Consider the following 27,438-nt stretch of genomic DNA (forward strand, 5'->3'; position numbering starts at 1 on the left):
TGTAGGCAACAAGCAGGAATGTTATCGAATGATTGGTTCCTGGTTCCACTATAAACTACAGGTTTGTTGAGTGCAAAGGTCTGCTCTGACGCAATTTATGAAAATTCTATCATATTTACAGTTTTCAAATAAGTATCGGCATCTTGTTAGGAACTGATAAGCTGAAATCAACGATAGAACGAGGACAAGGGCCTATTCAGAGTGACGGGGTGGGAGGGTCAGTTGTTTGATGTCTTTCTACATATTTCTAAGGTTTTTCGAGACTAAAATCTCATTTTTGTGTCCAGAACTCTCAAAAAATGTCCAGCTGCGTCTCTGAACTAGTAGCACCAGCGAGTTCATGAATTGAAATTGATCTGCACGGTCATTTGCAGACCCAACAATGAAGCTAATTCAATCTAACTTCACAAAAGTAAATTAATATTTCCATCACACCTCAAGCAATTCCTGAAATGCATTCGGAAATATATCACTTGAAAATAAAATTCAACCCAAATTCCATGACAGGAATGTGCAATTACTGAAACCATTTGCTGTAACCAATAGAAATAAAACATTTATTTTTAAATTTTTTTCATATTTTTTTTTATTATTTTTTTGTTACTTTAAATTTTTTTGATGAGATTACTTATGATATGCCATGAGTTATCCAATTATTTATTGATAAATTATGTAATAGTTTTAACATTTTTTTGGCGCATTTTAATGGGAACAAAAGAAATTTTGGGTTTGAAAAAATTGAAAATTTGGAATTTAAAAAATTGAAAATTTTGAATTTAGAAAATAAAAATTTTGAATTTTTTGAGATTAAAAAAAAGTTAAAAGAAATCATAAAAGGAATTTGGACTTTAAATAATAGGATTTGAACCTCGAATAACATGACAAATTTAAGAATTTATAAAACTTATCTTGAACATTTTTGAGAATTTTTAACAATTTTTCGAATTTATTTTACAATTAAAATTTAAAAAATATCCAGAAAAATGCGCCATCATCGCTTGAATCCATCGAACGACAACATTCATACAAACATTGTATAACTTTTTTTTTTATTTTCATAGACTTAAAAACTTATTTAAATGATTCAATAAAAATTTTGATGTACAAAAGCCTTTTTCAGTTTATTATTTTTTAATCCATATGTTTCATTTACTTTTAAAAAGCTAAATTAAAGTTAAAGCTTTGTTTAAAGAAGAGCATTAATTCCTTCAGAAATATATATTTTTAATGGCAACTGAATTGCGCAAATTAGAATTAATTTAAGGATATCCTTCTGTTACAATTTCTAAAATGATATTTTTTTTACATTGATAAATTTTTTTTCCATGCGTTAAAGTTAATTCATTATTTGTAATGACGACAAGCAACTGACATGAGATATGATAAATTTTTATTTGAGGGCATTTTCCTTTAGAGTTTAAAGATTTTTAAAAAGTATTAAAAAATAAAATAAAGAATTTTTTACTTGCAAAAAAGCAGATGAGAAGTCTTCTATATTTATTGATATTAATTTGATAGGATTTGAACCTATGAGTTTATAATAATATTTAAATTATTTAAATTATATCCAGTGATTTCTTCTGTCTTCTGAATTTAATATCAATTTAAGAAGACTTATTTCAAAAATTACGAATATCTGACAGTAGATCATTCTAAGTAAAGAGCAGATTCATGAATAATCCAGAATAATCAAGCATTTATCCAACAGAGCTCGAAGTCGACTTTGATCTTACAAAACCATACAAATTATCAAGAAATTGTGCGGTTCTTGTCTGTCACAGGTTCCTGTATTGCAACTCTGATCAAAATCAGCCATCACAGAGTCGACAGGGTTCAACTTTGAATCCTGACGTCAATACAAGATTTTTTGAATATCCAACTATATTAAATTAACAAATTAATTCTTTCGACTTATTAAATTCAAAGGAAAATGCCCAAAAGTCACCAAAATATATCCTATAATCTGATGACTTCATCTTTACTTATTAATTATCAAAATAATTTATGTACGTTCATTTGTGTAATAACTTTACAAAGAACTACTTGAGTGAAATTACAGAACTTCTGAGAGAGTCATTTGTTTCGATAAAATCTTAAGTCGGGATTTGATGCTGTTTTGGTGGAACTTAAAGAGGGAGGGTTGCATTAGGCCTTATTGCAGATCTTGTTGTAAGAAATTGATGAATATTTCTAAAATTGTATTTAAGATTGAATCTTTTTGAGTTTTATTGACTTATAAGGCTGATTACTTGACATTTTCTAGGATATGTTCCCAAACTGCTACTTAGTATGGGACTAACAACAAGAATAGATGCCTACATGTAGCTACAAATACCAAACACCGCAGTACCTTCCATGTCAACGCATTAATAGCTCTAATTTGACTTGATTCTTGCTTAGTCAGTTGCATGTCTTGTTCTTAAGGTTGCAAGAGGCATCTAAAAGACAGGACTTGTCCATAGAACTAGAAATTCAGCTCAAAAGACAAGTAATGTCATCTAGATGAGGTTTGTTGTCTCTAGAATTAGACTTTCTCATTAAAGAACGTTTTAGAGTGGAATTATGACCCATTTTGCAATTGACAGGCGAAATTGTGGTATGAAGCATATGCAGCAACATTAAGGTACATCAAAAATCAGTTACAGTTGGTTCCACTCGACATAAAGTCAAAACTTCCATTAAATTCATTCAAAATCAAATGTTGCAACTCAAATGTCCACCAACAGCACCAAACTTCCCGATAAAATATTACTAAAGGCTAGTTCTGTTTCCTCTACACATAAAATTGTAGTCGAATTAATACCTCACTATTCATTATTACATTTAATCTATCCATTCTAAATATCATAAGTAAAGTGTATTTTTATCATTTTTTTGGTCATAGATTATTCAAAAGTCATGAGATTCGTTGGTAATTTTTCAACATATGGCCTTGTTACTTTTTGCAGTGCCTTCAACCATGCAATTGTTAGGTCATGTGAGCTACATCGAAATTTATAGACAGTTCCGATGCTTGAGTTCATTAGCTGAAATGTATTTGTCTGCGATGAGTTATCGGTTAGTTCCACCGTCCATCCATCGACTAGAGAGACAACTTTACATGGTTCACGTTTAAAGTCTGAACGTTCACTCCTGAAAAATATTTGTTGAGTTAGTCTTAAAAAGGTGAAAAAAATTAAAAAAAAAGTCTACAAAAAATGTCTACAAAACTTACCCTTTAAATGACTTGGGAGGAAAGTAGACCAGACTATTGGCCCATATTTGTAGCCAATAACGTTGCCATGATGCGACAGTTGGCTTACGAAAATCTTTCAATACAGTCTTACGTCTTACACATCCCTGGAAGCTCGCACAATCCAATGGCGAATCAATATTATTAATTATTGAACTTTCACTCTCGTCATATGCTATTATATCATCGGAACTTCCAGTTGATATCGTATCACTTTGTAACGGTAAATGAAGTGAATTATGATGTGTACTTGTTGTATCCTCAAGGACTGAGTCATCAATTAAATTGAAATTTCTCGAGTGATTGAATGACTCGTTTCGTTGTAGTGTAATTTGGTTGCTTATCTTATGGAAAATGCTGTGGATGGGAAATAAAGTTGAAGATGATTATTGAAAATTTTCTGAGTGGTGTTTTTTGAATTTGTTTGTTTCTTGATTGTATTTTGATTCGCATTTTATATTTGTTTCTTATTCTGAGCACATGGTTACAAGAAGTCAAAGGTTGTTGGAATTTGTGAATGGCTTTTATGACCTTTTTTTGTTTGAGTGCTTTGTGAACTGATTGAAATAGATGAAAAGAGTTTTAAATATTTATGTTTGGTTGTCCATCTGGAGATTGTTTAGGTTGTATTGAATTTTGGATAGTATTGTACTTAGTATGGGCAGTTGGATCCAGAGTTGGCAGGACTTTGGGAGTCCGAACTCCAAAAGTTCAAAAAGTCCGGACTATATTGAGTTCGACTTCACTTTTTTTGGGAGTCTGGACTCCAGTGGAGGAACCTCCTCATTGGAGTCCTCCCAACTCTGGTTTGATACAATAAACCTTTGGATCATTAAGTTCCAGAGCTGCACAAGGGCATTTCACTGCCAATAATTGGTTAACTAATGAGGGTTCTTAAACATAAGAGTTCTCCAGACTCAAGACTTCCCAGCTTCAGTCTCGAGATTTATCAAGACGAAGGCTTCGAAGAATTAGTCTCGATCTCGGCACTGATCCCAGTCTGAGCCTCGATCTCAGCCAATTTGACTCTAGTTTGAGGCAGAGTTGCGAAACGGCCTGATTTTATCGGCCGGCCAAAAACGGCGAGCGATAAAAACGGCGGGCCGATTGTTTTTTTAAAACGGCGGCCGATAAAAACGGCGAGCGATAAAAACGGCGAGCCGTTTATTTTTTCAAAATGGCGGCCGGTAAAAAACCTCGGCCGATAAAAACGGCGAGCGATAAAATCGGCGGGCCGTTTATTTTTATAAAACGGCGGCCGATAAAAAACGGCGTTTAAAAGTTTCAAATCAACGCATATATGCTATAATTAACAATTTTTCATTTTCATAAACAACAACAACAAAAACAATAACACGAATTTTCATTGTTTTTCAGTGTTTTTCAATGTTTTCGATTTTTTTACATTGTTTACTGATCAAAGTTTGAAGTGACTTAAATCTTACTGGATCTTGTTATTTAGGTCTGAAAGTGATCTGGATCCTACTGGATCATGTTTTTAAGGGTCTGGATGTTATATGGATCCTACTGGATCTTGTTTTTAGGTCTGAAAGTAAACTGGATCCTACTGGATCATGTTTTTAAGGGTCTGGATGTTATATGGATCCTACTGGATCTTGTTTTTAGGTCTGAAAGTAAACTGGATCCTACTGGATCTTGTTTTTAGGTCTGAAAGTAAACTGGATCCTACTGGGACTTATATTTTAAGTCTGGAAGTGATCTGATTCTTACAGGATCTTGTTTTTAAGATTTGGAAGTGACCTGGATCCTACTGGATCTCGTTTTGTGGACCGGAAAGTGAACTGGATCCTACTGGATTTCGTTTTGTGAGTTAGGAAGTGACTTGGATCTTACTGAATTTCATTTTGTAGATCTTAAAGTGAATTTTTAATCAATTACTGATTGCTGGGTCAAAAATGCGCTTAAGTCGCTCGATCAATAACACGAGGACTTTTTATTTTTTCAAAACGGTGGCCGATAAAAAACGGCGGCCGATAAAAAACGATGGCCGATAAAAACGGCGAACGACTGGCCGATTCTCTCGGTCGCCGACATCGGCCTTCGCAACTCTGGTTTGAGGCGTATTTTTATAAAATCTGAGCTAGTTTCAGATCAGAGTGGACAAAAATACACTATAACTAGTCAACAATTAGACATTGAGTTGATTCCAAAAAGTTCGTCCATTCGGAAGAGCAATATTACATTAAAGTTGAATATCGGGTATATTCTACGATGTGTGTTTTACGGAAATGCTACTAATCGGCAAATCAGTTAGATAGAGTTGGAAACAGCTGAATAGTCAACCATCCATTAGATAAATGCTTTGAATACCACAAAAATACATCAAAAGTTGCCTTATCTACTTCAACTTTTGATTTAAGGACCATTCCATAAAGCCTTAAATGCTCTCACAAAGTTCAAATATTTTGATATTATACCTAATATTTTCTCAGTGCAGATTTCAATCCTCAAGCAAGAAAAACAAAAGCATATCCATTTAGATTTATATTCTTATTATTTCAACCTGCCAAATCTGTTTTTCCACTCATAATACTCCAAATTATCCCTTAAAATGTTTTCAGATTTATCCTCATCATCTTAAATGACTTCAAGTTCTTCTACTGCCTACAAACCATATTTTCTCCTTATGTAGGTTGACTTTTTTTGTTACTTCCAATGTACAAAGAATAAGAAACAAAAATATTTGCGAATCTTTCGTCAAATTGAGCATATACAAAGAGATAAACATAAAGAATAAGAATGTGTGCTACGGAAAAAAAGAAAAACGATTTTTTTTTTGCATTTAGGTACGGTAAAAAAAAGATGAAAAATGAAGTATACGAGAATAGATGATAATGTGCTTAGAAAAAAAACAAGAAAAACTAAGAAGAACAGAAGTGAAATAAATTGTGAATTAAATAAGATAAACTAAAGTGAAAGTAAAAGAATAATAAGACATAAAAATGTGGATACTTGGGATTAGATGGAATGTGAATTGATTGCATGTGATATTTGATGAAGACTAGATGCTGTGACTTTTTTTTGCAAAATTTTAGCTGGTAAAATAATTAATGATTTTGAAGATGTGGATCAGAAGCGTAGCTATGCAGAGTAGGTTTTTGAGGTAAAAACCTGTTCCTCTCAAAAAACATCCTCAATTTATAAGGATTTATCATATGTGCAAGCTTGCAATTTCCGGCTGTCCTTTATAGTTCATCAAAAGCTGGAAGCTCGTAATTTTTGGACAAACTCTAAATACTTCCAAAAGCTGATAAAATGTCTAGATATTAAACCGGAAAGCACATGGTGCAAAAAAGCGGGAAATCTGTTTCCAATTTGGTGTGAATTATAATTTAGCGAAATCCAGCCTGATGGCACAATCTTGCACCCGTTTCTATTCCTTACGAATTACTAGTACTGGTATGAATTAATAAAGCAGTTAAGTTAGCTCGGTATGGCTTAGGATATACCTTAAGAATGAATGCTTATCATGGATTATAAGAGTATGGTTAAGATACAGCGTATTCATTAAGACTTATTACGGCCATCGAAGTAAGTAAGTGAGGAAGCATATTAATCTCAAGATTTAAACTAAGAAGCACTCAGAAGAGCAGCAACTTCTGATTGCCATTCCTGTATTTAAATTCCTTTACATTAAAGTATTCTCTAGATCTTAAAGTTAACTCCAATTTTATATGCACTAGAGCTAACAATTCCTTACAAAATCCTCGTCAATTTCAAGTAATGCCATTTCCAATAGCAATAGTAGAAAAAGTAACAAATCCATAATACCTAATGAATTTACACGACAAAGAATCCAGTCCCAGCCAAAGAAATAAGTAAGTAAGTACATGACATTCCATTAAAGATTCAAAAATCATTAATCCCAAAATTCACATTGTATCCACACCATAATAAAATAAGTAGATAACAATCCAAGAAACCATCATAGAGAACAGAAAGTAGTAAAATTAAAAAAATGTCGGGTATGAAACATAAAGAAAAACGAATAATAAATGATGAAGTATGTGTTTTGTTACTTGATTTTTGTTTTGGTTACGTGAGACTCACCGACAGGAACTACATCTACTACCAGCAGATAAAGTGATCAATGTTGCATTATTACAATTACAATTTTGATTTTTGTGGTTCTCATAATTTCGCGGTAGACTCGCACTTCGATATCTGATACAGAGAAGCATGATATATTGAGGGGTGACAATTATAGAATTGAATATTACAGCGAATAAAAAAATTAATAAAAAATAATTCAAATTTTTATGTCAAAAATTATTTACAAGAATGAATGAAAGTTTAGAGAATACGAAAAACAAATTAACTAAATAAAAGGAAGAAGGAAGATGTAAAAAAAAGATTAAATCTACATCGAACACCTAGCAATACTCAAAAAAAGTATGCTAAAGTATATGTGAGAATGAATCTTATGACAGCAAAAATTACGGTGAGACAGCAAAATTAATCCAAACTCTTGTTTTGTGCCTACTCACTTTGATCCTAAGCTTTGAGTTTTCCGATGTCCGAGTGAGAATTTCGTTGGTGGACCAACATTTAAGCGCATTGAACTGGACTTTGCTGGCGAGACATTTAGGGAAGCTATTCCGGATTCTAGATTGCAAAAGTTATTGGCACCTTGATTCATTGATGATGTGGAAGCGTCTGGTTTTGCTTGATTCTTTGCAGGAGGCTCGAGTTTGAGGGATTTTCTAAAATATAGAAATAATTAGTAAGTTATTGAGGAAGTTATAAGCAGTTAAAGATTGATTGAAAGAAATTTAGGTCGATTGATTATTACGATTGTGATTTAAGAAGGAATGACTCTCTTAGAAGGATCCTTCTTCAGCCTGGAAGAAGCGACACATCAGAGAGTGCGTCATGACACATCTGAGATTCCATCGCGACACATCTGAAATTACATTGCAACATATCTGAGATGGCATCGCAACACATCTAAGATTGCATTCCGACTCATCTGAGATTCCATCGCGACACATCTGAGATTACATTATGACACATCTGAGATTACAATATGACACATCTGAGAATGCATCGCGACACATCTGATATTGCATCGCATCACATCTGAGATGGCATCGCGACACATCTGAGATTGCATCACGACACATCTAAGATTGCTTCGTGACACATCTGAGACTGCATCGCGACATATCTAAGATTACATCGTGACACATCTGAGATTGCATCGCGACATATCTGAGATTGCATCGCCACATATCTGAGTAGTATGTCGTGAAGCATCATTTGGAATTGTGTTGCAACACAAGAGTTATGTCGCAAAGCATCATTTGAGTAGCACTGCTCTAGATACATGACATAAATAATCAAAAAATGCCTCATGTTTAAATAATCCATAACGTAATAAATGAATGACCTTCCAAATAACTGTAAATGCTAATTCCACTTCTGACTCAATTTCGAGAAATCAAATCACCCAAAAAAAGATCATCTGCTTAGCATCTCATCGACAGCAAACCAATTAATTACTAATAACCAATCGACAATCTTATCTCAAAACTCATCAATTCATCAATATCAAACTCACTTGTACTGTTCATCTTCAAATATATTTTGCAGCTCCTCAATATATCGTACAGACTGTAAATATTTTCTCGTTCTCTCAACGACGGGTATATGAGAATAATCTGAATTTTGATAGATTGAAATAACTCTCAATATATTATTCATTTTAATTTCACGTTGTTCTGGTTCGATGCCACCGCCTCTAAGAGGATGTGCAAGATCGATGTAAATTAAGTCAGTCAAATAAACGCCCAAGTATGGAATGCAGGGAAGCTTAAGTTTATCACAAATCTCACGTAAATTTGCCCAATTATTGTCTTCTTTAAATATATCAGCAAGCTTCTCAAACGACTGTCGATCCTTTTTCGATACATGTGACCATGTCTTTTCGAGACGATGTACACTCGCTGATTTTAATGCAGACGTCACAGCAAATAATGAATGTAAATTATTCAGTTCCAATAGTCGCTTGCCTAGTTTAATAAAATGTGTTATAATTTCAGCACGTTCCTTTGCAGCACCACCATTGAGAATTTCTTGTACTGTCCAGAAACTCGTGTGATTAAAACGTCTTGTAAATGCGACAATATTTGGTGTTATAATTCCTTTATTTTTTTTCGTCCATGCACAGCTCGTTAACTCATCCATCTTAATTTGTTGGAACGTTGTTAGGTCAAGAAGTGTTATTTGTTGTGCTAGTTCCTCCGGTGGGATTCTTAAAGCACTCATGACAATGTCGTCGAGATCTTGTATTGAGGAATTTGGTGGTAAGCTATGTGATTTATTATTGTTTGGAATTGGAACTGCTAGACATTGATTATTATATCCAACAATTGTCGGCTGTAGTTCCACTGGATTCATCGATCCAATTGAATTTTTCTTCTTAATTTTTATTTTCGATGACTTTTTCGCACTACTCGTGACTTTATCATCCTTTGGACTTGAATTCGGACTTTTCTCGTTGATGCTAATGTAATTGATATTTTTCGATGACTTTTCTTTACGCGGTGTCTCATCGTCATGTAAATTACGGAAATAGCCGTCTTCACTGTATCGTAAACTATCTGACGATAAATCCCTCGGCATCATTGGCATCAAAATTGATGCTTCGCCTATCGGCTCCATTTGCCTGTCAATTGAATTTTTATACTTTGTTGCTTGAGTGACTCAGGCTGAAATGAGATGAGAATTTTTATTGAATTAATATAAGGAACATTTGTTGGTCAGAGGTGGTGAATTAAGATTTGAAAATTATTAGAATTAGCTGGAAGTCGAGTCGGATTTTGGTATGGAAAAGTTGATTCCAGGCAACTTGACTCCATATGAAATTTGAATCGACTTTGAGCTTTGGAATTGTCTGTGTTTTTGATGGGATATGAAGACACAAGCTATATGACACTTTGTTGACGATATGGATCAATTTTGATCCATAGTTTTGCTTAGATGTCGATTGTTTCTGGCTGTTTTGATGACTATTGCTTGCTAGTGAGCAATATCAAGTCTAAAACTAGCTCTTTTAGCAATGTTCTTATATGATTGAGCTGAATTTTGACTTTTTTGGATTACTCTACATTTTCTAACTAAATTATGCAATCCAACATTTAGGAAAGAGGTTCAAAGTCTGTGGGTCAACCCACTGACAGAGTTTGACTTCCCAAGTGCCTCAACACTCGATTTGTTCCCAATTTATGCTTCACCACACACTTGAAATCCCATCGGATCACAGAAGTGTGTCGCGCTGACTATCACTGCATCCACGACCCCCCATTACCAAACTAACCAATGCTCCCACCCCAACACCCCTGCCTCATAAACACTTTGTATTAATTACACTCGAGAAACTTTTTCTTTTTTATTTTTGGCTGTTTTTGTTCATCACAAAAAGTCAAGTTTATGACCCATTTCATTAAAATTAATTAAAAACATTCAGACACATTCATTGCTCAACTATTTAATGACTTTTCAAGTTCAACAAAATTGTATTAAATGCGATTTTAAACGATTTGTTTTTTGCCTCTTTTTCTGTGGTGAAATACGAGAGTAGTTTCTGCACAAGCACAAAAAACAGAAAATTGTTGCAAATTTGCAAATTTGTCTGTGTCGACCTTGAATAATTTCGCTAATTTTTTTTCTATTTGAGGTGGTCATGAATGTCATGATAAACTGTACAAATAATGCTTATTGTAAATTTTAAAGTACCATTCTTTTCATATTTAATGCCTGGTTTATGCCTAATTTGAGATTTTGTATACAATCAGTCAATTATCTAATTATTCAGTAAGCTGCTTATTCAGTCAGTCAACCTGTCATTAAGTTGATTAAAACAAGGTGTCAATCATGAATTTCAAGGGGATTGATGTCTATTTTGGAGGGATTTGTGAAGTTGAATGTGTGATTCCGAAAGGCTGACCAATTGTCAAGTGTATAGCTTCTCGTGATATCTCCTGATATCGCTAAATACAGCGCTGGCGTCTGGGGAATGAGTTGCGGAATAAGTACGTTAAATAGTATGGCCAGAGCAGTTTTGCAAAAAAATCAGGACATCTCAAAGTTTGGCACTATTGGGGTTCTTTTGGAATATTTTGAAGCGTTGTCGGGACACAGCAGCAAGGGAGAAAAGGACAGTTGCGTCCCGGCTAAAATACAGGCGATGATCGTCCTAATCTTAAAGGATAAGCTATCCAAACCACCTTGTCAGAAGGTTGGCATCCCCACAATCAGACTAAGGATGATAAGGTTTACAACCAACCATTTCCGAACTCAACTTGCACAAAGAAAGCAGTATAAGGCACAACGGACTGAATCACAATTTTTGGATTTGAGACTCATCCCATGTAACTAATATCATATTCCTTAGTTACGTCAATGCAATACGTATGGAACATTTTGATTACATGGGATTGTCTCTCCTTGATTGCCATCCTAATTCGCCTACCCAACCCACATGGTCCTAGCCATAATTACATTCATGCCATTCACAAAACACCCTAAAAAAAATCCCAATTTTCTTGTCATTTTCACATTTTCCATAACGGATAATTCACTCTTATGAATAGAAATATGAAATTGATCTATTCATCACGTACTAAATTTCAATCTTAATGCAGAGTGACATGTTGTCAGAGAGATGAAAATATCTTGTTTCACTCTCAACATTTGCACAGCTAAACAACGATGATACTTCTATTTGAATGGATAATATTCAGTCTTGTGTGTGTGTAGGTTCTAGATATGATTTTTTTTGTGCTGATGATGAAACAATTTTTCATCGTTTATTGATTGAGCACTTTGCATTTTACATGTATTATATGTGTAGAGTACAACGTTAGTTATATACATGATTGGAGATTCAATCAATTTAACTGCTGCTATGAGATATGAAATTGTGCTTCTACTTTAATCTCATTTATCATGTATTGTTTCGTGATTGCACATCAATCGATTGGAGTGAGTTTAATATTGAATAGGGGCTAGTTGGGGTCAATTTGGGAATTTCAGAGGGTTATTGGTTTCTAGCAGATTAACTGAATATCAGGAAATTGACTGTAAATAGTACTATAGCTTGTAGATCAGTGATTCTCAAATTTTAGTCCATGACACTCTTGAAACCATTGGCTGTGCCATATTTAAGTGACAAGAAGGACCAAACAGCTTTAACGAGTATCTTGGAATTAATCGTGTTGGGCAGTACTTCACATACTATGATCGCCGACACACTTACACACTTAAAATGTGCCGTATTTCATGACACATGACATACGGCACATTTTCCAACAATACCAAACAGTTTAGTTAAGTATCAGAAAGTTGGCTGTAAAACCTATCGATCAGTGGTTCTGATATTTTACTCCACTACATTCTGGCGCATCACCAAAACATTCAAGTGTGTCGCGACACACGAAATTTACATTAGTCATATGATTTACTGTGTCTCCTTCAACAAAGTATGAGAAAAACTTCTATAGACCTACTCAAGTGACAACATGTGCTGAAAACAGCCAGTCGCTACTCCATCAAGCTCCCATACTTCCCTATACTAAGTCACTCGATCTACTATCTTCAAAAAACACACCAGACACAATTTACATACCCAAAAGCCCCAACAAGACACTTAATAAGTCTGTATCGCTAAAATAAATCCCTCAACATCACAAAACAATCCCCAGATCAGCTCATATTAAATCGTTTTTTTCTCCTCAAGCACGTGCATCGCTTGTCACGTAGCTGTTGTTGTTGTTTTAAATTCATTCATAAAAAAAAATTGACAATAAATTATGAACAATGTGAGTGAGAGGAAGAAGCCAAAAAACTGAAGCGCTCGAGTGTAATGTATACGCACGTTTTGTGCTTTACATCTTCGCTTTTGTGTGACACAGAAGAAAACAAATCAGACGCTGTTTTTCAAAATTTATTTAAGATTGAAACAATTTTTCTTGCAAAATAAATAAAACGCAGATGATGTTGATGAAAATGTACGGAAAAATCGAACAAGGCCATAGGGGGAAAATGCTACTTGAGAGTAGCTTGAAAAATGAGTGATTTTAGCGCATCTTTTGACATTTTGTAATTAGAGTATGTCTATTAATTAAGAGGATTGTGATAGGTTTATGTAAAATGTGGGAATTGAATTATCTAAGTCTGAGTCTAAAGCTGAGTTCTAAGTTGACTTGGATTTTTTAATGGAAATTCCATTCAATTCCTTATAAAATTTAAGTTGATTGCTCTAAAGCAATTGAAGAGAAATTGCTCTTGGCAATTTTCGGGAAATCTCATTTGTTGTCGTTAAAATGGGACAAAGCAGCTCTGTACTTCAGCTATACTCTAGCTGTACTCAGCTGTATTTTAGCTACTATGACCTAAAATATGGACTGCGAAGCACTAATGTCTTCTAAATCTCAAGCAAGTTGCTAGTCTAAAACCGTAGAGAAGGAAGTTTAGCAAAAAAAAAGGTCAGCTTCTCTGTTAATATCCTACGACTCGATGTGGATTAACAGAAACTGGTTATTGACGAATTTTTGTGATTTTTGTCTTGACAAACTGTAATAAATTGAAGAATTTTGAAGATAAAGAGGCAATAGAAGAGGGGGGAGGGTCGAGTTGGTACCAAACACTAAACCTTCTTCCTGGATATGTCACTCATTACTTGAATCTAGATACACAACGAGCTAATGTAACAACACTGGGAGTTGGGTACAGAAAATGTATAATTTATATACGATACCTTGTCATGTAATCAAGCAGTCCCTGATAGCTCAGTGGTAGGAGTATGCGACTGCAAATCTCAAAGACCTGGGTTCGAATCCCTCTCGAGATCCTCTATTAGATCAACATTCTTTTAAGACCCTTTTTTTGGAGTCCCTATTAAAATAACGAATTTTAATAATTCGAAACTTCATTTTTACGAACACTTCATTTTTTCAACCGTATCATTTTTTCGAAAAATTCTTCATGCAAATATCTTATAATTTTCAAATTTTAAAAAACCGTTGAATTTACTATGCATTTATACATACACGTTTCCAATGTTTTCTACAATAAAATTGTTTATTTCCATTAAAAACAATTAAATTAGCTTAGTTCATCAATATAAGAAGAAAACTTAGCTATAAAATATATTTTTAAGATAAATAAAATGCTTGAAGAATTTAACGGTTTTTTAAAATTTGAAAATTATAAGAGATTTGCATGAAGAATTTTTCGAAAAAATGATATGGTTGAAAAAATGAAACTTCGTAAAAATGAAGTTTCGAATTTTTAAAATTCGTTATTTTAATAGGGACTCCTTTTTTTGCTACTTTAAAGTAATTAGTGACACTATTAAACCTTTCATATCCAACAAATTTACAATTATTCACCACAAAAAAATGTTCCATCCAATATTCTCCAGTTGATATTAAACCCACACCGACGCACGACCGCAAAAAAAAAACATCGAAAAACCGAATAAAATTTCAAACATATTCAAATTCCTTAAGCTCTTAATTGAACAAACGAAATGATTAATTTTATAATCTACTGTTCAGCATGTTCGATGAGCAGAAAGACCAACAAACAAATTAATCGGAGCTATTAAAAACTTACAACTTATTAATGCTCACATAGAAAATCACGCCACCGAATAAAAAAAACAAAGTTTTCGTTTTCGTTAGTTTTGTTATTTTCAAGAGCTCAGCTCACGGAAAGTCATTGATATTTCTGCATTATATATTTCACATCTTCATTATACACATCAGGTATAACCGTTTTTGAGCATGTACGAGAGGCCCTCACACACGATACATATTAATAACAAGTAATTGAGGAGAAAAAAAGAAGCAAAAATTAAAAAAAATTCATTCATTTTTTTGTCTGGGGGTCGTTCACATGTTGGGGAATATGTAATGTGGGGAGTTGACAGTTGAATTGACTGTTGATCCCACTGCTCAATCCGTAACAAACCCAACTTAGTAACCATTGCCCTCCTCCTCACACAACCTTATTCCTAACTCTGGACCAACCCCACTCCTTATTCTGGACCAACCCTACTCCTCATTCCGGACCAATCCAAATCCTCACTCCGTAACAAAACTTAATCCCTATTCCGGGTCAAACCCGTCTATCCACTCCTCACTCTGGATCAAACCCCATTCCTCACTCCATAACAGGACCTGCTCCCTGCTCCGTAACAAACCCCAATTCCCAATCTGTATCAAGCCCCATTCTTCACTCCGTAACACATTTCACTGTCTAATACGGGCCATACCCACTTTTTGACTCCGCAACACACCCAAATCCTCATTCCATATCAAACTCCACACCCCACTCCGTAACAAACTCCATTCCGGACCAAAACCTTTCCTTCATTCCGTAACAAACCCCACACCCCACTCCACTCCTCACATCGTAATAAACCTCTGAGGAGTGACCTGCTCCTAGATGGTGTCGGAGCCAATCTCAGGGGGGTCAGCTACGGAAGGGAAGGGAAGCCAGTAAGTCGATTTTTCAAGTCACGTTACAAGTCATCAGCCCCATTGCCGGTTTTGTGATTACGATGATGTCATAAGTAAAATTGAAAGCAAAATGTAGGAAAATTTTTCCATTACGTAAATAATCGAATGGAAGCGATATATATATTGTGTGGCTGTTTTGTTCTTTTTTGCCTTTCAATCACGCCATTCATGGGCAAATTCGATATTTTTTTTGTGTTCAAACTTTCTTGTTTCTATTTTTTTTTTTATGTTTATTTGCATTCCTATCTTGTGGGATTTTTTTCAATGAAATTCAGCTCAGCTATTTAGTTTTTGAATGGATTTACAGAACGATAGAGAAGATGTTGAGGTATTTCTATGACGTCATTTTATCTGTTTTTATTTTTTTTCTTTTAAATTCCAACTTCCTAAAACAATTTTCATTTCGAACGTAGTTCTGCCTTCAAACTAACTCAATAATCAGCAGTATTTACTTTTATTGAGCTTGAACTCGTAAAAATTGATAACAGCATAAATTCTCGTCAAATTAAAATGTTATTGGATTAATTTTTCTAAGTATATTTACTACATAGTAAGTAATCGGCTTAGACTGATGGAAATGTAACAAGATAATCGGTTGTATTTTCCATTCTTAATGTCGACCTTAATGTGAGTTGTGTTAATTAGGTTTTTAGCTTGTTTTTTGGGGGTGATTGGGTGGATTGTGATGGGGTATGTCTTGTTATACTTGAACTTGATTTTAACAGCACAACGTGTTCGGTTAACGCTATGTCGCTGTATTAGCGATAAGACGGAAAGCTGCCTAGACAAATCCGTAACGACTTGTGTCAGAGTCTTCAAGCAAGCGTGACTTTAGCGTGGAGCCAGATTTTATGCCCTGTCAGGAACGTCTTTACGGCTCTAGTTTAGAACCAGATTCGATGTTCAAACAGTGCTGTGACAGCTGATGTCAGTGTCATCAGTTAAGCATGAAACCAGATTCGGTGCCCTTATGGTATCATGACGGCTAATGTCAGTGTTGTCAGACAAGGGTGACTCTTGCGTTGAGCCAGATTTGGTGTCTTATGGGAGCCGCAACGGCTAATATCAGTGTCACTAGCTGTGCGTGATTCTAGCGTGAAGTCAGATTCTGTGATATAACGGTTCCGTGACGACTTATGTCAGTGTTTTTAGGCAAGCCTGACTAATCTCATGAGCCTGTGACTAATGTCAGTGTCATCATCTGAACGTGACTCTAGCGTATGGCAAGATTTAGACAAATCCAACTAGAAGCTTTGTCCTTGACAGAGGCTTTTTTATTTATGACGCTCATAGTGTCTGTGCTCGAATTTTGTTTCGTTCAGCAAATTGATGAGAACAATGAATATCAATAGCAAAGCTATGAGTCATTCTAGATCAGTGTTGTCTAAACTGTGTGAGACGACACGCTAGTGTGCAACGAACTGCATGTCGTGTTCGGTTTCATGCTTGGTTTACTACCAAGGTGTGTCGAGGCATTTTACAGTTCGAACAACACTGTTCAAACTGAATTTGACGTCATCCCAAGCTGTTCTATAAAAAGCTTACAAAACTCTCAAAAAAGCAAGCTTTCTCAATAAAAATAAACAAAAAATACTCAAAATTTAACAGCAACAACATCTCGTTCCTTCCCAAAAAAAAAAACTTTACTCTACCCAATTAAGGCAAATAAACACAGAACACAACCAGCCACACCATATTAGAAAATAATTCATTCTAGACAGTACAACAGCTGTCATTCTCACTCTAATGGCTACTTCATAAAAAATGCTCTTTTGACCTTCGTCAATGTGAAAATTTTCCTACAAAAATTTCCTCGCTTGTAAATGCTTAGAAAGAGAAACGAAGAAATAGAAACTTGAAAGGGAAATGCCACAAATTTATTGAGAGGGAAAACATGTGTTATGGGAAGTAGGAGGTGAAGGAAGGCATGAAATAGAACGAGAATTTCTATTTTGTATTCGCAACAAGTTTGATCAATAAATTCACGGAAAAAACGAGAGAATTTCTCAAGACAGTCTAAATTGATTTCAATTGATTTTGATTGGAAATGATGACGAGTACGGAGGGAATATAGACATGTAAAGTCAAGCCTCTCAAGTGGAATTAAATGATAAAATTGCCTTTGCATGTTTGTGGGCAGACAACAACAAGGAAAGGAATAATAAAAATGAGAGTCACAATCAATAAGTGACCCACATTAGTTGTGGCCATGTGAAGCGCCTCTAGTCACGTTTAACTATCATTGTATGCGATAAGTCAATGGCACGAGAAAGCAGTTACTGTTTTACTTTATTTGGTAGGTAGAGAAACAAAGTTTTCTAATTTTTTTTTATAGTTTTGTGTATTTCCTCTTCTTTTTGTTTGAAATGTTTTTTAAATGCTCAAGTAATGTTTTTTAATGTTTATTATTCTAAAGGCAGGGATGGGCAACCTGTAGGACGTGACACAGATTGGTTGTGAGCCTCGAAACCGAAACCGCGTACTGCATAGGGCTCATGGGATTTCCAAAGGAATTTTTGACTGTAAATTAGTGTGCCGCGGTATACAGGTTGCCCATTATTGTTTTAAAGGATTGTTCACTTATTATGTAACGCTTTTGGGGGTAAGAGGGGTCTATAATTTTGTAACAACAGTTGGTAACCTGTGTCTCTCGATTCACTTTAGTTGTAAGCTCCGACCGAAACCCCACAAGTCATATGGTTCATGCCACGGCACACAAGTTGCTCATCATTGTTCTATGGGGTCGTTAACTTATTACGTTTGCTTTCTAGACCCTCATATCCCCCTAGGAATATGTAAAAGCTCAAACAAATGATGCATGGACATTTTGTCATAATCATATGGAAGTAGGGGGAAGTGGTGTAGAAATGCATGCGTACCGTCATACATGACCGGCCCCCAAAACTGAATCAGAAAATAGCCAGCAACACGAAACAGCAGCAGAATCAGCATTAAAAAACGTATTATTTACTAAATCATTCTATTAAGCTCAACAGATGCTCAATACAGAAATTCCCGTAAACTTGACGTCAGTTTTAATCAAATATGATTTATGTTTGCTAATTTAGATGAGAATATCTCTCTGCAATGAAGCTTGCTTACTTTGTGGCAGGCATTTGAATTTTTATTTAGAGACTCTGAGGTTTTCGAGACGAGATTTTAATGGGAATTGTTTGCAGTCTTTACTCCGGAAGTTTTTGTGTCCGTTGTGAGATCTGGAATGCCAAGAAGTGTGTGCTCTTGTGGATGAACTTTCTTAACTTTTTTGTTCCAAGACAGTTGACAAGTTGAGATACTTTATGGTCGCATTTTGTGGTGGGATTAGGCATGACAAAAAAGTTTTGGAGATAGTATGAAGTTGATTAGTTTTTATGGCATCAAGTTTGATAATGTTGAGGAAGTTTTGGTCTGATTTTGATTTGTGTTGATGAAATAAGAAGCTTATTGGGTTGATGAATACTATTTTAAGGCATAAAAGATTAGGAAATTGATATCTTATGGGTAATTATTGGAGATTTGGGTTTTTATTAAGTTTCGGATTTGACGACTTTTTTAGATTGAAAGTAATTCCAGGGCGAAACTGTGACCGAAGGTGAGACTGGGACTGAGACCGAGACCAAGGTTGGGACTGAGACCAAGGACGAGACTGGGAACGAGACCAAGGACGAAAACGAGATTAGGACCGAGACCGAGAGAAGGACTAAGATGGACACAGAGACCGAGACCAAGGGTGATAGTGGAACCAATATCGGAATCGAGACTGAGGACGAGAACGAGACTGGAACCGAGAATTGGACTGAGAAGAGACAGAGACTGAGAGCGAGATTAGGACAGAGATTGAGACCAACGGCCAAAGTGGGTCCAAGATCGAGACAGTGACCAAGACTGGAATCGTGACTGAGATTGAGATCGAACGTGGGACCGAGATCGAAATAGAGATTGAGACCGAAAGCGAAAATGAGAACAGGATCGTGACCGAGGCCGAAACTGAGACAGAGATCGGGACGGAGATTGAAACCCAGAGGTAGACAACGAGCAAGAGACTGGGAAAGTTGGTCTTGAAGTCTTGATCTCGAAAATCTTTACAGAAAGTACTCAAAAGAGCTAAAAAGAACATTAAGTAGATTATGAACATTTTTCAGTTGCTACACAAACTACGCTTCAAGGCATACTTTTATGTTACGACCAGATCATAGGTGTGTTGCAAAAACATTCGGCACGCAAGAGATTAACATGCAAATTAAAATTTGAACATATTACTCAAATTTCACTGCTAAATGCCAACCATCTGGCAGGTAAACTGCTGCAATCACGTCATCGACATGCTGCCTCTAGGATTATCAATTCTGAATCTCAATTGCTCTACAATTTAACCCCAAAAAAGAAGCTAAGCATCGATGCTTTCTAATCCCTAAAATATCTCAATCCATCTCCATCAAATTACAGCATCAAGTACATAATGTAAATTAAAACGTATGAAAAAAATTAATTAATTACTCCAATAAGTCAATCAATTAAGATCACTCACTTGGCTTCTCTAAATAAATAGCTCAATATGAAGAGAAATTTCAGTCAATAAACTGAACTGTGCATTTTTTTTTTAATTGTAGTTAAAAATGTACGTGAATTAAATTTTTTTTTATATATTTTATTTCGCGCATATCCATCTAACAAGCATCAATTTAGTTGGAATGAAAATAATAATGAACAAATCAAAATGAAATTAATGTTTTGTTCATTAATCGTATTTCCATCGGAATCGAAAGTAACACAAAAAATTTAAAAATGGGTGAATGAAAATGAAATTTATTGTGGAATTCTTTGTTAATCTTAATTACGGCATGAAGTAATTTACGGCGTTTTGGGGGTCTTCTTATCATCACTTGAAATGTTTTTGTTGTGCAGATCAGTCGTGGTCAACCTTTGTGGACTGGTTCCATAGTTAAGAAATCCCATAAACCCTATGACATGTGCAGTCTCGATCGACACTTACAACCAAGATGAACCCCAAAAAATAAAAGGTTGACCACCACTGGAGTAGCGCCGGTGAAGTCATTTTAAGTAAATGTTTGGGTTTATCTTTGGATATTGTGTTTTATAAGGTGAGACTTGAAGATTAGAAAAATTGAAGAGAGATTAAATTTGGATTTGGAGAAGAAGATTTTGGCGATTAAGTCATTATAATCGTAGATTAATTTTATTATGAGTCATAATGAGTCATGATCTTTGTTATGATGGGGTGGCACTATGAACTTGTATTAGGCTTTTTACGTGGACTAAATTAGACGGTGAAAATGAAAGAGGCACTGAATTTATATTCTTAGGGGCTATCTCACTTGCCTTCCGGAAATTAAATGGGCAATGTATCACAAATTAGTATCAAGTATCCCCAAAAATTCCAAGGAGATCGAAGTGAATTTTGGAATAACTGGAGCCTGGGACTCGAACCCTCGTCCATAAATTACTAGTCGCATTTTTTTCCACTGAGCTGTCGGGGGCTTTTCGAAAATATTGAAACAGTGGCCGAATTTAGTTCACGACAGTTCGATTAGAATCAAATGAAATTTTGTATTAAATATTATACTTCACAAGTGCTTGCAGGAAGTAATTCAATGCAAATATTAAGTTAAAATCGTTAAAATTTGAATCAAACTTTATTGAAAATTTGTTAGAAATTTATAGAAAGGCCAGTGATTCTTCAAAATTGTCTGTCGGTTCCACAAACCCCATTTACTTTTCAAAACTAATTTCCTAGAATCTAGACTGCTCAATTAAGCTCCTAGTGATAAAATACTGGTGAATTACTTATTTTAATCTATTTCATCAAATTTACATCCTACAATTTCATCATCCTCAATCCCTACGAGTACAAAGTACTACAAATATCATGACGAATTCCTCCAGTTTGACTAAGCATACGCTTTAAATATTTATGAAATGACGTACGTCCTCAATACACAATGTAGGCTTATTGTTTTAATTTTCAACAAAAATTCCTAACAACTGACAATTCTCATGGCAATTCGTAACATTAAACAGAATCAAATGATTCATTGAGTTGAATCTAATTTTAATTTAAATATCAATTTAGCCTTTTAGGCACAATTTCCAAATTCAAAGTTTATTTTAGGACTGAAAAGTGATCGGATGATTTTCGATAAATCAAGCTGCATCCTACTTGATATGATATCTAACGCTACAGGTATGTTTAGCTATAAATAATCTCATGACCTTTTTATAATTCATACAACGTAGCTGATAATGATGTGAAGGCTTCGCTTACATCTGTAAGAAGTACAGAAGGCGTACAGAAGTTTATGAAGCATAAAATAAGAAGAAAAAATCCCGCGAAATTACAGAAATACTTGGAATGAAAAACACACTCACTTCAAAAAAGGTAGAAAATAACTTTGGTCTCTGAGGTGATGTTGAGAAGATGTTGACATTTTATGATGAAAATTGAATATAAGTATGAAGAAGTGATGTACAAAAGGGATGTGGAAAGGAATAGGAAAATTATGAGGATATGCTGTTGAGTTCAAGATTTTAAGGATTGGCTTCTTTTGGATTATACTGGAATTTTTAAAATGGAGATCAAGGTTTGAGCATCAAACTGTTGAGAATATCATCATTTGTCATTAAAATGGGCTTGCTAATAACTAGCATCAGCTCAAAATTGTAAGCCTACAGACAAAAAAGGAAAATTGCAACCTTGGACCCTAACAGATAAAAATATTGCTTTTTGGGTACCGTAATAGTATATCTGTACCCTGAAAGTTGCAAAGATGCTTGTAAGGGAGACGAGTTATTAGGAACAGCCAAAAACTGCAGCACTGTATATCCAAAACACAGCAATAACTGAAGTACTGAAGTCGGTAAGTACGTATGACACCGAGGTCTGGTCAATCGAAGCATATATGAAATGTGGATTGCATAAAATAGTTCAACAACCCCAATGGATCGTTTGCTTATTAACACTCTTAGGGTAAGGAGGAGAGCTACGTAATAAATGAATGCTCCCCAATCAGAATTTTAAATGAAGATTTTTTCAAAGAAATTCTCGAAAAATTCTCACATTTCACTTGAAAATATTCGCAAATAAAAAGTAGAATCAGCACAAAAGTCAGCAAAATTCACATTACACCAAACAAAAATAACCAAACATTCAACATGTAAACATCAACATATTTACAGTCATCAAATCAACACTCAAAATCGAGCAATAAAGAAGTTCTAAGGAATTTAAATATCACTTCATACGCAAACATATTTTTTAAGTCAATTGCGATAAGGAAGTTGAACATCTGCTCTAGATTCATACACATAAGAAACCGAGAAAAACTGATCAGTTTTGAATATAATTTGAATGTAAATATGTACAAATATTTTCTTCTGGCTGATTCTTCTTTATAGCGGAAAGTTTGATTGTTGCTTCTTCCTTTTCGAACAGAAACGATCAGCTGCGAAAATTCTGAATTTTTATTTATCCAGAGCAAGTTTTTGCAAGGCAAATGAGGGGTTTTTGAATACATTTTGGATATTGGATTGGCGTAATGGATTTAATGGCTTGTTTGGTGCTTAGTTATGGATTCTGTTACTTTCATAATATCCCAATTGGTACAAATTGTTCATGGCATTCAAGTGGTTGTCATATGGTGTTCTAAGGCTGTCATATGGCGTCCAAGTTGACAATTTTGAGATTTTGGACATTTTGTAACGAAAAGAGTTCAAAAAGTCAATTTTTCGTATTACGAAATAAGTGAGTCGTCCATAAGTTGATTAAAGAAGAACCCATTGGCCAGTTGCTCCAAAAAATTGACAAAAAATCACCCGAAAAGTAAGATAACATTAGAGAACACAAGAAATAATTACATTTGATTTATAAGGATTTGAACCTTTTTACTTAAACAAACATTTACACTTCTACTAATCTTTAATTTGTATTATTTTTGGTAACTTCGGCTATTCTTCAATTAATTAACCACAAAAAAAAAAATGCGTCCTCACAACTTCTTCCACACTGACCTCTTCAACTTCAGTTTCGCTTCGCTTTTATGAAAATTGATTCGCAATTTAAAACAAAACATTCAATAAAAATACAAGTCTTTGAAATCAAAAGAAGCAGCAGGAAAAAAATAAATTTTATATTCAACTTCATCATCATTAGCATCTATTACAGACATAACGAAAATACAGAACAATGAACACATAGATCATTTAATAAAAAAAACGAGAGCACTCATAAAATTGTATCGCAAAATATGTTTACATTTACATTACATCGTTGGATATGAGTCACGTCAGAGTCATGATTCATGTATGAATCTTCTAATGCTCACTACACACACTTTATAGCTTAATATGTGCGGTTTGGGCTAGTCGTGTAAACTAAATTCATGTGATGATGTCGAATTCATTCATAAAAAAAATGATTATTTTTCATCAGCCGATGGCCATTCCGACCGTGAAATTTATCAAACATTCTCTCGTTTATAAAGTTCGAGGATTCTATTTTTAAAACTTTTACGGCAGTGGAATTTTTAAGTCACATAATTTTTTATTTTAGCATTCAGGAATGATAAACTTGTGGAATTTTATTTCATTTTGATTCTGTGAATGACTTAGGTAGGTGGCTGTCTAGTTGCTTAATTGAGTAGTTGGATGTTGATACTAGGAATTAAGTGACGCAATATAATTGTTCTGGTATTGACAAAACCTGTTCAAATAAAATGTTTTGGATATTGGAAATTCAGCTGCAGATATTAGTTTTAAGTAATAAGTTCAACTATATGTATTGGGTAAGGGTGACAAGCTAATCAATCATGTTGGGGGATATAGGAGTTGTTCAAAAGAATGGAAAATTATTGATTAATTGGAGAGTTCCTGTAAGTCGAGACTATAGACATTCCTATTAAGTGACTATAGACAGTCTTTTGTTAGGAAAGCGACCAGAATTTAAATTGTGTCTAGGCAAACCTAGAAATAAGTATTTCTAAGTCAGTGTGTCCAAAAGTGCTGGGAATTAGAGACTGGCAGAAGTTCTAATTGTGGCAATGGACCCCCGTGCGCCTTCACCAAAGAAGTAGTAAGTAAGCCAGACTCTGTCCAAATTATCTTATGCCATGAGACACCAGGGTAATAAGTCTCGACGGAAAACTTTCACGGCATACAGAGTCAAATGCTGTGCATCTCAAAATGGAACTGTCAGAAAGATGTCTTAGGACACATAGCTTTGTCTAGACAACATTTAGATCTAGCCGACTGAAACCCAACACGGGATAAGGTTCATGGTAGTTCAGCGGGACACAGTTTGAACAACACGGTCTAGACAAATGACATTCCTAGCTAGACAGTGTCTAAACTCTACATTTTTGTCTATGACTAATGCCTTGGCTTAGATGATGACCAGACAAATGTAAATGCTGCTATGATACAGCTAAGTACTTTTCCCAATCGACAGTGTACCATTTGGTATTGGAAATTGGATAAGGGCTTGATGAAGCACAGTAATCGAGCCAGAATCAAGCTAAAACTAAGAGAAGCCATGGATCACAGTAGATTAATAAGGCCAGTGGAGTAAATAGAGTATATAAACATAAATCATTTAAAATCTATTAAAATATAGATGATAGTCTTTCAAATAGACCGAGCAAATAGACAGATCCCACCCTTAATATTCTGAACTAGAATCACAAAAAAAAATCAATAACTATTACTAAGTAAACTTAATTTATTCATCCTAACATTCTAATTATATTGATAAAGCTAGTCAAACAAAATTAGATCAAAGCTAAAATAGAAGCTAAATGTGCATAAAAAATAATTAATTAAATTGCTCTTTAATTGGATGAAAAAAATGATGAATAGATCTGAACTATATACCTATCTTCATGTCTAATTAGCTGATTGAATGTATTTTTACACATTAATTTAAAAAAAGAATACGGAATAATACAGTTTTGAGTATATAAACGGATTAGATGCGTGGGTTAAGTAAAAGCGAGTGCTTTATATAAAGGGTTGGGGAACCTGTGTGACGCGACACACTAGAATATTGTCAATTCTATTGGAAATGTCATGAACCGGGTAAAAATGTGGATTGGTTGAGTTTTATCAACAAAGTGCCGCGACACAAAGGTTGTCCACCACTGCACTATTATTATTATTATTTTATTATCTCGAGCATTTATCTCTCCAGCTCTAGTTCCTCAAACTAAATCATTTCATCAGATATGCGCCTTAATCATCCAACAAATTGTGAACTTCCTACAGTAAGTCTTATTTTATTTTCTATGCCGGGAGAGTAACATGATACATATACACAAAAAAAAACGAATAATTATTTTTTGTTTATACCTTTCACACATCTGAGACGGTAGATGATTATAAATTAGAGCAGGTGTCGACCGATTATAATAAAATAATGCTTAACACACATATTTTGGTTGGAGGTCAATTAAATCACTATTGTTGTATATTTTTTGCGATGTCGGAGAATTTCTTATGCAATAACAAAACTTTTTATCGCTTCCATTGTTTCCTCTTCTATTCTTGTTTCCATACACAATAATATTAAATATGTCATTGATATTGAAATACGTAAGACACGTTGTTGCATAATTTTTTACTATTTTTTTCATAGATAAACAGACAATAAACTTTAAAATCTGCACAATAGTTCGATGGCCTTCACAATAGTTCTCATCATAGTACAGAACATGCCAGAGCTTGATTCTTTGTTTCTTTATAAGACTTTTTATTTTTTTCATATTCCCAATCAAAAACACATAATTCATGAATTTTCTGCTCGATAAGGAATTGCACGTACCTGATCTCAATCTATTCCATTTGCAATAAACTGGTTTTTATGACTTGCTAACTGTATCGGCTCTTTTTTTCGTAGCTCACTAGGAATTATTTTCAATTAAATTTTTTTTTTGTATAATTTTTTAAGATTTTTATTTTTGAATTTTTCTTATATTTTGCAAGGCTAATAATTGAATATTTTATTACTATAGCTTGCAAATTAACTTATAGATGCACAATAAAAACACAACACAACAGTATAGCTGAATATCCGAAATAATAATGAATAAAAAATTTACTTTTTTCTCTCTCTCGACGAGAAATCGTCGACTTGATATAAACAAGGTAAAGTCGTCGACTGGGAAAATGTTTCTAGGAATTTTTTCTTGTGTTGATTTCTGTTCTACACGATATGACGTTTTAAGCACTTAATTTAAGGATTTTTGAAGTTATTTTGATAAATTTAATTAATTTCAATTATCACAAATTTAATCTATAAAATATTAGGAATTTGGATGAACTGAATATGTAGTAATTTTAAGAAAATTATTTTAATGAAAATTCTGCAGGAAGAACCAACTGTTATCCTTTAATTACGTATAAAAAGAGGATTTTACGATTTTGAACTGAACTGAATTGAACAGTGAATTTCTGAATAGTTGAACGGATTTTTGATTTATTTTGCTGTTTTATGGCGATTTTTGAAGTTATTGCATAAGGTATTGACACTATTTGATGTTTTATCGATTAATCTTATTGCACAAACCATAAACTCACTCAAAATCCTTTAAATATCCATCAGAAATCAACAAAATGTAAATTCGTCTAAAAAATTTCAACTTAGCGTGTTAT

The 27,438-nt window shown here is 34.3% G+C and overlaps 1 protein-coding gene across 4 annotated transcripts; it reads right to left on the minus strand.

The window, feature by feature from the left end:
- Positions 1-709: 709 nt before the first annotated feature.
- RalGPS (Ral GEF with PH domain and SH3 binding motif) lies at positions 710-27,122 on the minus strand. Of its 4 annotated transcripts, none has more exons than XM_070644393.1 (6): positions 26,609-27,122; positions 8,814-9,963; positions 7,741-7,956; positions 7,304-7,417; positions 3,215-3,589; positions 710-3,156 (listed from the first exon to the last, which is right to left on the minus strand). In XM_070644393.1, exons 2-6 carry the CDS (start codon positions 9,914-9,916, stop codon positions 2,886-2,888), a joined length of 2,079 nt encoding a protein of 692 aa, XP_070500494.1. In that variant the 5' UTR covers positions 9,917-9,963; positions 26,609-27,122; the 3' UTR covers positions 710-2,885. The 4 variants fall into 4 exon arrangements, with proteins under 4 accessions (XP_070500494.1, XP_070500495.1, XP_070500496.1 ...); XM_070644394.1 differs by having other exon boundaries at positions 711-3,132; positions 26,609-27,121; XM_070644395.1 differs by lacking the exon at positions 7,304-7,417 and having other exon boundaries at positions 711-3,156; positions 26,609-27,121.
- Positions 27,123-27,438: the final 316 nt, after the last annotated feature.

The sequence above is a fragment of the Chironomus tepperi genome, unplaced genomic scaffold (assembly GCF_022539635.2).
Source record: "Chironomus tepperi strain 1889 unplaced genomic scaffold, CSIRO-AGI_Ctep_v1 contig_337, whole genome shotgun sequence".
Lineage (NCBI taxonomy): Eukaryota > Metazoa > Arthropoda > Insecta > Diptera > Chironomidae > Chironomus > Chironomus tepperi.

Excerpts from the sequence above, each read along its gene's own strand:
- RalGPS (XM_070644393.1), bottom strand. The coding sequence starts at position 9,916 with ATGGAGCCGATAGGCGAAGCATCAATTTTGATGCCAATGATGCCGAGG. Across the intron at positions 7,418-7,740 it reads ACTCAAAGCTTAGGATCAAA|ATATCGAAGTGCGAGTCTAC; the intron begins GTGAGTAGGCAC and ends TCTCTGTATCAG. Across the intron at positions 3,157-3,214 it reads CCTCCCAAGTCATTTAAAGG|ACTAACTCAACAAATATTTT; the intron begins GTAAGTTTTGTA and ends CACCTTTTTAAG.